The sequence below is a fragment of the Neopsephotus bourkii genome, unplaced genomic scaffold, assembly GCF_033783945.1.
Source record: "Neopsephotus bourkii isolate Nb327-2 ecotype Australia unplaced genomic scaffold, CSIRO-AGI_Nbou_v1 NB_1825, whole genome shotgun sequence".
NCBI classification, from domain to species: Eukaryota; Metazoa; Chordata; class Aves; order Psittaciformes; family Psittacidae; genus Neopsephotus; species Neopsephotus bourkii.
The window spans coordinates 7515472-7529112 of record NW_026902298.1 but is presented as its reverse complement, the minus strand read 5'-3'; the positions used below and the strand labels follow the sequence as shown (position 1 = coordinate 7529112).

General features: G+C 39.2%; 1 protein-coding gene across 2 annotated transcripts in view; it reads left to right on the top strand.

Moving 5' to 3' along the window:
- The window catches only part of CAPRIN1 (cell cycle associated protein 1), a 33189-nt gene that overhangs the window by 14987 nt on the left and 4561 nt on the right, over positions 1–13641 (top strand). Inside the window, exons 6-15 of one of the 2 annotated variants that reach the window (XM_061343507.1) lie at positions 486–623; positions 1996–2048; positions 2135–2221; positions 6971–7126; positions 7934–8042; positions 8516–8577; positions 10797–10907; positions 11450–11599; positions 11796–11946; positions 13418–13612. In XM_061343507.1, the coding sequence (XP_061199491.1) occupies positions 486–623; positions 1996–2048; positions 2135–2221; positions 6971–7126; positions 7934–8042; positions 8516–8577; positions 10797–10907; positions 11450–11599; positions 11796–11946; positions 13418–13612 (1212 nt within the window). The remainder of the gene's footprint in view (positions 1–485; positions 624–1995; positions 2049–2134; positions 2222–6970; positions 7127–7933; positions 8043–8515; positions 8578–10796; positions 10908–11449; positions 11600–11795; positions 11947–13417; positions 13613–13641) is intronic. The other variant, XM_061343508.1, reaches the window with a different exon arrangement.

The following is a 13641-nucleotide window of genomic DNA, read 5'->3' as shown; positions in this document are numbered from 1 at the left end:
TTGTGTCTGGATCTCAGGATGAGCTTTTAGTGATAATCACCGTCTTATAGGGATGAATGTTAATGTGTTTCTGTGCTCTTCTCTGTGTATGTATTGACTCATGCAGTTATTATCACTTGCCAGACATGCTTTGTGAATTTCCCATTTTGAGTCTGTTTTGGTTTTTGTTGGCCCGTGCAGTCAGTAATGCTGCCTTGCCAATGTGGCTGATCTGTTTTGGGTAAGACATCACAGCATTCATCTGAGGCACTGAGTGCAAGCTTGTGCCTGTTCTGCTTACAAAGGCTGCTCTGAGCCACTGCACATCAGGGCAAGAACCTTCATGAAGGTGGTACCTGTGTAAAATTACTTGTTTGTACTGACAGTTGTTCTGTAAGGAATTGGCTTACAGTAAATCTGTTGGTAATTTACGTGGGATCTTTGGGAAGGAAGGAAAAGATTATTAGTATTAAGTTACTGTTAACATTTAACTTCTGTTTCCCCAGATAAAGCTCTGAAGGAGATTGTTGAACGTATTCTTCAAACTAGTTACTTCGACAGCACCCATAACCATCAGAATGGATTGTGTGAGGAAGAAGAGGCAACACCTGCCCCTGCAGTAGAAGACACTGTAGCAGAAGCTGGTAGGATTTGAAGATGCCTTGTGACTACTATATCTGTGTTGTACTGTCTTGTCTCTTTGGATTCTCCAGAATGATTAAATTACAAGTGCAGTTTTAAGCACAAAATTCACCTGTCTCTGAACTCTTTGTGTTTTGGATAGAAACATCAGTTTTTGATGATCAGGTATATCTGGCCAGGCAACATCTGTAGGGACAGACGGCCAGTTACTCAGCCCTGCTCTGAGCCATGAGGAGAGAAAAGCAGAGCTGTGTTCCGGAAGGGTTCTGTAAGGCTACTCCTGCCAGCTGCTACTTGGAGGGGCTAATCCTTCCTAATGATCACATCATAAATGTCTTCCATCATGTGCATAGAAGGGCTGAGTGTTCTAACTGCAGAGCGTCAGCTGGCTGAGGGAACAGAGTCACTTAGTACTTGCTTTTCAATACTTATTTCAGCATTTGACTGCAATATGTCATTTCCTGAAATAAGAACTCAGGCTAATGGTGAAATTACTTAGAAGCAGGTTTCTGCAAAGGAAAACATTGCCAACAACTCTTTTCTGTTTTTCTGTAAAGTTTATCAGTGTGATTTATAAACCATATTTTTTCATCCTTGGTATTAAAATGATGAAACAACAAAGTTATGATTGCCTGAGGCTTTTCTATTTTTTGGTCGTTCATACCAGTTTAATCCTTTGTTAGGAGGGACGAGGTTTTGGAGCAAACAGGATGCTGACATGCTTAAACTCCAGAATATGGTACTAAACTTATGAAGAAAATTCATGACCTTTTTACCTTTTGAATATGTTGTGGAGAGAACTGAAATTCAGGATAGCTGAACATAACTCTTCATAGCAAGAATTTAAAGAGGGCTTTTTTCCTGTTTAATTCAGACATCTGAGAATCTTTGCTATTGGTGATTCTCTATTTGTTTCTTGGCATTTTTTGCTTTCTTCATTCTGAGACAAAAGGTTTTATCTACTTTTGTAGCATTAGGTTTGCTTCTGAACTCAGCAGATACTTAACTGCAAGTCAAGTATTGACTCAATTTTGAGGCTCTAATTTCAGATTCCAAATCAAAATCCTATCCCCTTGAAGATGTGTGATAAAGGGACTCATTCCTTAATGTATAGTGAGCTTCTAACACTAGCTAATACTAGTCACTCAGGAGTAGATGTGTGTCTGTTCATTCTTCCGCCTTACCACTTCCTGTGTGCTGATCGTCCAGAACAATTCTTTAAAGTACATGTTTTTTTTATAAATGACTACTACAAAAAAGCATTAGACTTCTTCAAAATTCCACTTTTAGTGGGAAAGATCTTTTCATCATCTTTACATCTTCTCCATCTGCAGTGTGGGTGTTTTTCACCTAAATGGTACATTTTTCTTGCAGAACCTGACCCGGCAGAAGAATTTACTGAACCAACTGAAGTGGAATCAACTGAGGTATTACTCACTGGAAAGACTGTCGTTTTGTATAGCTTTAATGCCACTTACTTTTACTTTCATACCCTTTCTTATTTTTATTTTAGTATGTAAACAGACAATTCATGGCAGAGGCTCAGTTCAGCAGTAGTGAGAAGGAACAGGTAGATGAGTGGACAGTTGAAACGGTTGAGGTAAGATCTTGTGTACTGCAGGTAAAATTGCAATCCCTGTTTCCGCTGACTCACAATTCATGATAGGCTTTAGTATTGCACTCTTTCTTCCCCAGGATACGTAAAAATACATACATTTAAGTAGGCTTCGACTCACTACTCACCCTTCAATTACATATTTAGCTCAGGAGTACCTCAAAAGCTACACAGTTTGGCTAAGTTTGCAGAGAGCTTGCTTTTGTTCAGTAGCGGCTTGCTTGCAGAATGGAACTTGAAAGTCATAGGCTTAAAAAGACTGAAGATATGTGTTTTTTAGACTTTCTTTTTTTTTTAAGGTAACTTTGCTTCGAATGTGGAACTTAAGTTTATCTACAAAGCTGCTGACAGCATGGCATAGTTGTCTGTTTCATTGAGCAGTTCCGTGGAGAGAGAGCTGAAAATTAGTATCTCAACTAATACCTACTCTGGATTGCATATGCACATAATTTGATGTTGAAATATGCTTGTATGTACATCCCTGCTTTCAGGAGCTATGTTTCTTCAAGTATTTAACTTGCTGCTCCTTTGCGGTTGAGTGATTGTTCGCTTGTGATGTTTGTGGTATGTTGCTGTTGGGATCCATTCCCAGTTTAGTAACTTAGACTGTAGACTTAACTACATGTACAAGTCCATCATCTTACTATACTTAAATTCATGTTCTTCATGTGCTGCAAAGGACAAGTCACATGAAGTCATTCAAATGTTTGCTGTGTTGGAAATTGAGTTGTATCTGTCTGGTAGGAACTGGTATGAGCAGCATCTTTAAGGTGCTGGAGACTGAAGTTTCGATTCAGTTTAGTCTCTGCAGCAGCAAATTACGGATGGTCAATTTTTTAAAGTCTTCGGTTGTGTCTTCAGGCTCGTTTATGTGCGAAGTGTTTGTCGTATCTTCAGGTAGTAGAAAAGACAGCAGTCATTTTGATCTGATTATCTAATCTGTCTGATTTTACAGTCAGCCTGGCTGAAATTCGTATCTTATGGTGTAGAAGACCATTAAGAGATGTAGTAGCACTTAGGATGGGTGTGAGGCTTCTAGAACTTTGCTGTGTATGCAAATGATTGATTTTGATAGTACCTTGTCATAATATTCCATTTCCTTACTTTAAAACCCCTAAAATATCACTGCTATTGAATGTGATTTAAGAAATCTCTTTAAAAACTGAAAATTGGCTTCAGTCTGTCTTGACTTATACCCAAATTACGTCTGTGTTTTTACCAAGTGCCCAGAGTATCTTAGAGGTTTGGTTCTCTGTAGGTAGCATGGGTGAAGAGATTATAGAACGCATCCTTATGCTCAAAGCCTGTTGTGCTTCTTCTGCTCTTAAACTGCAAGGCTGTATATTGCACAACTGAAAACTCAGACCCTTCCTCATGGGAATAATAATAATACGTGTTAACCGTATTGATGTGGTAAAAGAATTCAGGTTTTAGTTTTGTGTTAGATTGATTCCAGAAACTTGCAGTTTTCCATGCGTCTTTACTAGTCAGCTAAATCTGGATTATATAGGCTTTGTTTTCATAGAACAATGTAATACAAAAGAATATACACTTCAGTTGTCCTTCCTGTCCAAATTTCTTGGACTATGTACAAATGAGCAATTTGGAGTTAAAGACTGCTTCTTCATAATTAAGAACCCTGTTTTCTCAGATTTAACACAAAAAGGGGAAATTCAGAATGTCTTTGAAATGACTCTTGCTGTTCTTATTGGCACCAAAATTCCATTTCTCATGGAATGCAGCTGAATTGTCCTTAGGGAAGATGATGATATACATTGTATAGAGCCTTTGTCAGCTTGAGGTAGTTGTGGTGTCAGTATAATAAGAGCTGTGAACGACAGCTATTAATTATGGAAGCTGAAAGAACATTAAACAGAAGACTTCCATAACTGTTTGTGAAGGGCAAGGCTATCACAGACTCATCTTTCAGTAACCCATGAGTAGATGTGATGCATTCAAGATTGCTAAGATATGCTGTTTGTAGGTTAAGAAGTGATGGTGTCTCATAATGACATTTCTGTATGGGCCGTCCTGAAATTTTACATGAAGGAATTTGCTTGTGACTTTTTCTGGGTGTATTTGCAGTCGGATTATATCATGTTTTAGTTTTGGTGAAGATGCCTTTTATTGGTAACAGCGGGGTTTTGGTTGTGGGAATTTTTGTTGTTGGCTTTTTGTTTGATTGATTTCTATGTTTTTTAACTGCTTCTTTTGTAAGAAGTACCTGAATCTGCTTGAATACAAAGTTCTGTCTGTCTTAGATTATGGAACCTTGGTTGAATGGACGTGTGTGTTTTGTGTAGAATTGGAAACTCTTCTGTGACTGCGAGAATAAAACTTCATTCTGGTTGGTTTGTGGTCTCATTAAACTTCTGGTGTTACTTCTCGTTTTTCTTTGCCCCCTGGCCTTCTTTATACCCTGTTATTCTCTGATTGCGTCTGGGCAGCTCTGCCTAGATAAGGTCAAGGGGCAGGGTGTTGAGGCAGGGTGTCAAGAGGTGAGCGTGCAATTTGATGAGTCAAATATGATCTGCAGAGGTTCAGCTCTCTTAAAAGTTTCACCTTGCTGTTGTGGCTCTGAGATGAATGGAGGTGTATGGTTGGGTAATAATTTGCATTTCGACTAAGGATCCTTATATTTGAGTTGTCTCTGCACCATTTTCATGTAGCAGACAGTTAGAAAACTGATAGCTTTAGAACTACAGCCTGTCCATTGACTGCTTAATATGTAAAACTTGAAATTTTTGTAGTAGTTTCATCCCACTATGATTATAATAGGTCAAAGTACCTAGTAGTGGTAATAAGACTAAAGGAATAGGCCCTAAACAGTTCTTTTTGCCATTAAAAAAGGTGATTGCAAAAGAGAATGTAATACATCAAGTACTGTGTTAAGGTAGTACAGTACTGTTGGTGAAAGAGAAAAATGTTAGATTTTTTTTTTTATCCCTGTTCTGTGTTCTTGGTTGTTCCAAGTACTGAATTCTTATGAACAACTTGGACTTCATATGTTGAGTGATGGTGCTTAAATAGAAACTGGTTTTGACAATAATGATGTTGGAGATGAGTAGCTGCTGATTTGACCTTTCAAGTTTCACCCAGTCACTTGGCTTGCATTGTTGCTTTACTTTCATTCTTAGACTTGGTAATGTGCAGTAGGTGTGCTCTAAGTAACATTGTCAGGGGGAAGAAAAATCCACTTACAGGGCTTAGTTCTTAGTTTGGAAGCAGTCCATCGTTTGAAGTCTGGGGACTGTAATACAGCAGAGCAGTTGTGCTTGTTTTCCAGTGTGGAAAGCCTTAGGATGTACATCCATGGGAACTGTCAAACTGCTTCTCTTTGCATGGCTAATACTGGAGATCTTGAAGAGGAATGTACATTGTGATTGTGTTTTAGTTTAGTTATTTATTACTTCTTAGTTTTCTATTACAGATGGGTAGGGATTTGGTCAAGGAAAGAGTCATTGGAGCTTTTGAGGTGGTGTTGGGTGCAGGATGTCGTATACAGAACAATGTACACCTGAACAAGGAGTAGGTTCTGAGCAAGGAAGGTGGATAGCAGGAGTTCAAGTTTAAAGATCAGGCCTATGCTTGTTGGATTATTTATCACTTGTCATGATTGCTGTGCAGAAATCTGGCTTCTGAGTTCTAATTAGAAACCAGATCTTTTACAGAAGTGTTTTGAACTCCCAGGTGCATTTATGCTCATTTGTATCTTGTACAATTGTAAGTTTAAGGCTTGCCTGTTTATCTGGAAGATGATTAATAATTAAAAGCTCATGGGAGTACGAAAGTGACAGACAAGTTATTGACAGTTATATTTTTAAAGGACAGTTGTTGACATGAATGCAAACTGAAAACTGTTCTTCATATAATGGGAGTTGCATAGAGAGCAAAACTGATTAGGAACATCAAAGTGCAACTTTGTGCACCTCGACCGTCCTTGTGGCTGTCTGTTCTCAAGCTGTTTGATGATGGATGTTTTTAGGTGCTCATGTTCAGCTTTCCTGGTTGCTCTGCTGTCTTTGATAAGGTGGTATTTGAAAGCATGTTGCTCTTCGTTGTACCTTTGTTTGTGCGCCGTATTGGAATACAGCCAGTAAATCTGAGCTTTCCTGCTCACTATGAGTTTTGCTTCTGCTTCTGGTGTTCCCCCACGGTGCTGTCTTGCAATCTTTCTGTCATGCAATGCTGCCTGCTGTTCTCTGAGAACATAAATCAGCTAGCTAGAATGACATTTGAGAACGTGGCCTAGAGGTGGCTGTGAAAACTTAAAGTTTGAAGTCTTTGAAAGATCCAAAAATTCTGACTGTACTTGCATTTACCAAAGATGTAGGAGACAATAATTGTTCTCCATCTGTGCATATATCTGAAACTTAATCTTCCCTGGCTTTAAATATCCAAATGGTCATAATTGCTGTCTGAAAGCCTGCTCTAAAAGAAATCCCCATAATATTGAACAATTTTTTGTTAGCACTGTTCTTAATGGGGAATAGAGTAGATGGAAAGAAAACAGCACAGTCTGGACTTTCTAATCCTATTAAGTGCTCAGACCAGTAGCTGGCCACCAAGTATTGGCATGACTGTAGGAGGATGTAGTATTTTTCTTCAAGAACACTATAGTAATTACATCCACAACGAATTAGCCAACAGCCGTAAATTTCGAGACCTACTGAGTCACTTCTGTGCAATGTTCTCTTAAGCTGAAATTGCAGTTGGTTGCTTGTTTCTTGTTAGGTTGTAAATTCGCTGCAGCAACAGACACAAGCTACATCTCCTCCAGTTCCTGAACCTCACACGCTCACTACTGTGGCTCAAGCAGATCCTCTTGTTAGAAGACAGCGAGTACAGGACCTTATGGCGCAGATGCAGGGCCCTTATAACTTCATGCAGGTATGATGAACACACGCTACTGTGAAGTTAGAACCAAAGAAAGAAAATAGCACTTCCTGGCTCTTAGGCATGATTTAAAGAGTCTGCTGTAGTTCATTTGAAGAATACAGTGGTCCTGCAGACAGTGTTAGTGCTGTGTGGCAAGATCTCATCCAAAGCCTGCAAATCTGTACTGCTGTCAAAGTACAAGTAGAAGGTTATTTAGCTATTTGGTCCTTGTCTGTCTACAGAGAAGGCAGAAAGTTGTGCATCGCTGGGTGCCCCATAGTGTATTGTGCTGAAGTGAGACCAGCTTCTCTAACGTAGTTGTAAATTCTGTGTTATGAAAAAATTCTACATGTAAAGACAGTACTTTTTGGGTTGCTTCTTGAAGGCTCCCTTCTAAACTCTAAAGTTAGAACAACTAGAAAAACACTGGAAGATAATGGTTGGAAAAAGCCCCTCCTCCACAGAGTAGACACCTTGGTAACATATGAGGCATCCACTTCTTCTGCTCCTTTTTTGTTTCTTCCTACAAAGTGCTAATTTAGGATAAAGAATAAAGAACGGTTTGCCACCTATTCTGTCTGGCTATTAAAATCTCCCTCTAGCTATGTTTTTCTCAGTTAATATATAAATTAACTGAATTTTCAGTGTAATAAATATGTTTTTGAAGGGCTTAATACCTTGATTAAAATGGCTAAACCAGCAATTGTTTAACTGTGAAGTAAACTTCTTTATTGGGACCTGGCCATTTCTGTATTCTGAATGTTAGTATTTCTGAAATACAATAAATTGATTTAGATTTGATTTGATGTTTTTCCCTAGGACTCTATGCTGGAGTTTGAGAACCAGACACTTGATCCTGCTATTGTGTCTGCACAGCCCATGAATCCAGCACAGAATTTGGACATGCCACAAATGGTTTGCCCTCCAGGTTTGTAATGGTAAATCCTAAACATAAATATTGGGGAAGCCTGCAAGTCACCTATTAGAAATGCTTCAGTTGCTACTACATAGTAGAAGGGTCCTCAGTAAAAATACACTTTCAGAACACTGTATTATTATTTATTAGAAATGTGATTGTACTTTTAGAGAACACTGTTTGTTAGGCTTCTGATTTTCACTCGCTTCTAGGTTTTGCTTGGGAAGGTGGAACATCTTCAATATTTTTTAAATGGGCAAAATAGAGTTTTGCCTAATCTTTTGGAGATGTTGGATTGTTTTGGGTAATTGGAAATAACTTTGCATGAAAATTGTAATTGGAATTTTAAGGATAGCTTGGCCATGCTAGGGGATAATCATTTTTATGATGATCAGCTCTGAAATAACTGAATTAGAAAAGATGGCAGTGCTGTTCTGTGAAAGGTTTGATTGTGCTGTGTAGTAAGTAAACTTATTTTACTTCAGTTCATGCCGAGTCAAGACTTGCCCAGCCTAATCAAGTTCCTGTGCAACCAGAAGCTACACAGGTAAAATGTTTAGCAAATTGTATTTACATTTATTTCAGGCTTGATTGATATTACAATAGGATTGAGTTCCTAATTATATGAGAAACTCAAAGATAAGGTTCCGATTTCTGATCTCCACTGTCTCTTCAGCATTGTTGCTTATAAACATCATTAGATCCAGTTTTTGTGCTATGCAGTCATTGAATATCTTCCGTAATGGAGTCTTCTCAGGCCAGGTTGAACAAAGCCTTGGGTGGCATGTTTTAGTGTGAGGTGTCCCTGCCCATGGCAGGGGGGTTGTAACTAGCTGATCTTAAGGTCCTTTCCAACCCTAACTATTCTATGATTCTTTGATTTTCCTCTTTGGCAAACAGCTGGATTCAAGGTTGAAGTATGACTTTCCTGAGGAACTGGACTTCTAATTTGAGGCCTCTTAAACTGGAGGGCACAAAAACAGCAGCTTTGTGCTGCTCATTCTAATGGCCTAGTGTGTGGACTTCTCAGCAGTTACCAGTTCTTTCAGTCTATGGAGCTCACTCAGCCTTCAGATTTAGTGTGTGGATGTGATTATCATTTCACAAATTGGTTTCCACCTGCCTGTGTGTTAGGCTGCCATCACTTATAATCTGTATTCCATGTGACTGGTGAATTTTAAGTGTGGTTTTGCATGACTGAGAGAAAGGACTTTGGAAATCTGCTTTGTGTAGTGCTACTCTAACATAGCAGTTTAACTTGAGGTTTCTCTGTGCATTCTGTGCAAGATGAAGTAATAATTAGATGTGTCAGTCTTTCTCTAGCAGTGTTCTTTTTCGTGTGAAACCATGTGTAGTAGTATTTTTAATTTAGCTAGAAATAAGTTGTCCTGAATTTGTGTCTTTGCAACAGAAATACCAAAACCAAAATAACTCGGTTACAGGGCAGTCTGTATCTGTCAAGTGGGTGTAACCACAAATAGATTTAATGGATTAACTGTATAATTTGTGTTCTGTTTCTTTGTTTGTTCTATTAAGGATTTAGACCCTGTTGCTTGCTTGGATAGTACTTTAATACTGGAGTTTTAGAGCACTCAGATTGAATTTGAATGCTGCTTTCAGCTGAGCTTTCCCCAAATTCCTCTTGAAGTAGCATCTCTTAAAACTTGCTGCTGCATTGTACAAATGATGTATTCACCTTTTCATTAAAATATGCCAGCTTAATACTGAACTGTCTAGCGATTAAAGAACTTCCTGATTCTGAGTTGAGCATATGTGGCACCTCTGAGGGACTCTGCTGGTCTCAAGTAATAAATCTGATCCTGTAGGTATTTGAAAAGCAAAAGAAAAATCTGGATAGATTGTGTATCTTGCAGAAAGGGTAGTGTTCCTTGCTTTATCTTGTCCAGATTAGATCTGCAAGTTTTAAGTCATTTATTTGCACAGAAACAGGAATGTGGGTCTTTTTTTCCTTTGGTTTCCTCTGTATGTACCTGCTGAAGTGGTAGCATTCTTGACAGTTTTGTTTTGTAGGTGTAGGCTATTTAGGCTATTCTTTTTGGCAGAGAATTCTCTCTGCACCAGCTTTTATTTTACTGTTGATGATGTCTGTGGGTTTTTTTTCCCTTGCTTTCCTTACCTCAAGCGGCACTGCCAGTGATTCTGTTTGGGATCTTACAAGCAATAGTTTACTGTGCCTCTTAGCTTTTGAATGCTCAGCAAGGTGATGTGAACACACCCATCAGTTGTTATCAGTTGCCTCTTGAAGTCCTTGATAGCCTTAAATGCCAAGTCCTCTGCTTTGCTGGTTAGTTTTCAGTGGACTCTGCAGAGGAGCAAAGGCTGTAAAATAAGCGAAGCCAGCCCTTCTCAATTTCTCTGCGAGCTTGGAGTTCTCTCATTTAAACTGCTGTACATTCCTGTCTTGCTTTTCCCATGCTTACTGTTATTGAAGTTAGGGTTGCATAGGGAAATGAGGAAAAGGATATTCTTTAGTAGCAACAAATACATGTCCAGCCAGTTGAGAAATAGCCACAGAATACACTGTGGCAGGGGGTGGATGGTGTGACATGTTCAGAATACATGTCAAGATGAGGTGGTTAAATCTCTTACCTGTCAAAACAGTCTTTAATTTATAATAGTTGTAAAGATTTGCTGGAATAAATACTTTTATAGAGAGTGCTAATTCTAGAGCTTTCTGATACTCTTACTAAAACTGTGTGTGAGCATCAGCTGACTTTTGGGGGGCTTTGGGGTTTATTTTATCAGGTGCCCTTGGTTTCTTCTACAAGTGAGGGATATACAGCCTCCCAACCCATGTATCAGCCTTCTCACACAACAGAGCAACGGCCACAGAAAGAATCAATTGACCAGATTCAGGCAAGTCTTAATTTCACAGGGGGTGGGAAGGACTCTGCTTGCAGGTGGCAACAAATGTTAGTCTATGGTTCTCTGTAAATAAAGGTGTAGCTTTTAATTCTCAGTCACCTGTAGATAGGACTGCTTCGGTTCCATTTAATTTCCACACTTTGAAGCTATCTGTGACCAGTTACTCCTTCATAGCAACAAGATTGTTTCATTAGATGCCAATGTGAGCATCATCAGTGTTGTTGGCTTAAGGAATGTGATTTATGTTTTACACGTTGGCTAGCATTTAGCCCAGAAACTTGTTCATTTCCCCCTCTAGTTTTTCTAGTTGTATTTCAAGTTAATGGAGGAGAAGACTGGTAGATTTATGTTCTCCCATTATGCTGTTGTGATGAGGCTCTTCAGCTGAAGTAGAAAATACTTATTCCTTGAGGTGAATCTGAGGGTTGTCACTTTTTTATGTGGTGGTTTGGGATTTTTAAAGTAATGGTTTTAAGTAAAATTATGTAGTATTATGCAAAAGCTGCTTAAATGTTGTGTGTTTTAATTATTAGGCTTCAATGTCACTGAATGCAGACCAGACCCCATCATCGTCATCACTTCCCACTGCATCCCAGCCACAGGTGTTCCAGGCTGGATCTAGCAAGCCTTTGCATAGCAGCGGAATCAATGTTAATGCAGCTCCATTCCAGTCCATGCAAACAGTAAGTAGTAGATCAGTATAGAGTCCCTTTATTTCGGTTGTCATTCTTTTTCTGTACAAACAGTGGAATCAGTCTTGTAATTACATAAAAGTCTTTGGTGATTCACATTTGTCAGACTTGGATAATTCTTTATATGATGCCATGAAGAATTTTAAGAAGTGAATTGGACCCAAGAGCTGTTTTTCTCACGTTGTAGGTATTCAACATGAATGCACCCGTTCCTCCTGTTAATGAGCCAGAAACCCTTAAGCAGCAAAACCAGTACCAGGCCAGTTACAACCAGAGTTTTTCCAATCAGCCTCACCAAGTAGAGCAATCAGATCTTCAGCAAGAGCAACTCCAGACGGGTAAGGTTACTTACAAAACTAAAGCAAAAACTAAAATGGCAGTAGCCTCAGTAAAGCAGATGATCAGGCTCTGAAGTCCTAGATGATGTTGAAAAACATGTCACACATTCTCAAGTGTTTAGTCTTGAAAGCTTTCCCCTCAGCAATAATGGAGTTTGTTATTCTGGCTCGGTGTGAATACCCAAATGGGGTTGAAATTCAGTATACATCTCACCAACTGTTAAAGAGTTGGTTGGTTCACTTTTATATGGGTTAAAAAACAACCCAAACATGAGTAGGATTAAGGATTGTTCTAAAGATGAAAGCAGTATAGTGGAGTACTTGCTCTGCTGATGTTAAGGTTGAATGCTTAAAAAAGATTGTACCATATGCGATGACATTTCAGAAAAGAAATAGTAAGCTAGAATTGAGAACAGATACAGATTGATTCTGACAGATGATGGAAGGTTCACAAAGATCTGGACCTTTTTGTTAGCTAAAACCGGTTAGACATGGTTTGAAATCAGCAGGCAAAATGCTTTCCAAGTTAGCAACAAACAGTAAAATAAAGTCTATGTACAAAGCTATTCTCCCAGTGCTTCCTCGTTTTGCACTGCCACTGAGATAAAATGTGCAGATGCAGAGGGGGATTTTGAGTGAAGGACACAAAAAGATGACAAAGGATGAAGTGCTAACAGCTGCCGGACATGGAGTGAGGAAAAGGAGACCAATCCTTTTTCTCTATAACTGATTTATGATCTTGAAGTCTGCATTCCTTGCAGACTGTTATACTGGGATGGATGGATGAGAAGAGGGAGAACTAAGTTTCATTGTTTATCTATATGGGTTTTGAGCCATATTACAGTGCAAGGCAGTGCAAGCCTGTAATCCTCAGATTGCTTTTGTAATCCAGTGATTCCTGTGAATATGTTGTGGCATACCTTACTTCAAAGATGTAGTCTTACTTCAAAGTGCAGATAATCTCAAGCTATCCATCCTGTTCTTGCCTCCCCCAGCCTGTACACGGTCAAAACATCAGCTTGGTTAAAATGTTCCCATCAGTCCCACCTTAGCACAGCTGAGAGAGAGAATTTAGTTAGTGAGAGCAAGTATTTCTTGGTGGCTTTCTGCCAGTTTGGAAGGAAGAAAGTTACAGAAGTAACTTACTTGTAACTGGGGTGGGGTTTTTTGCCCCTAGAGCATGTGCTGTTGATTTTTAAAGGGTTTGAAATAACGCAGGAAAATTGCACCTGTATGAGGAATACTTGCTGTTGACTTTATGCTAGGTACTTCTTAACGCTGACTCGTACTGACTACTGTTTTTAGGTTGTTTAAATATTGTGGGGTATCTGGCTAATAAGCTTGATACTTAATTCTGGAAATGATTTTTCTTTGAATGGGTGAGGATTTGAATGTTGAGTGTGAAAAGTCTGTACGTGGGAACATAAATGCAGACTCATACTTCCTCTCCCTTCCCCCCCCCCCGATTTAGTGGTTGGTACTTACCATGGTTCCCCAGACCAGACTCACCAAGTGGCAGGTAACCACCAGCAACCTCCCCAACAGAACACTGGATTTCCACGGAACAGTCAGCCTTATTACAACAGTCGAGGAGTGTCTCGTGGTGGCTCACGTGGGGCTCGTGGCTTAATGAACGGTTACAGGGGGCCGGCAAATGGATTTAGAGGTAAACAGCTTTGTTAAACTCACTCGTTT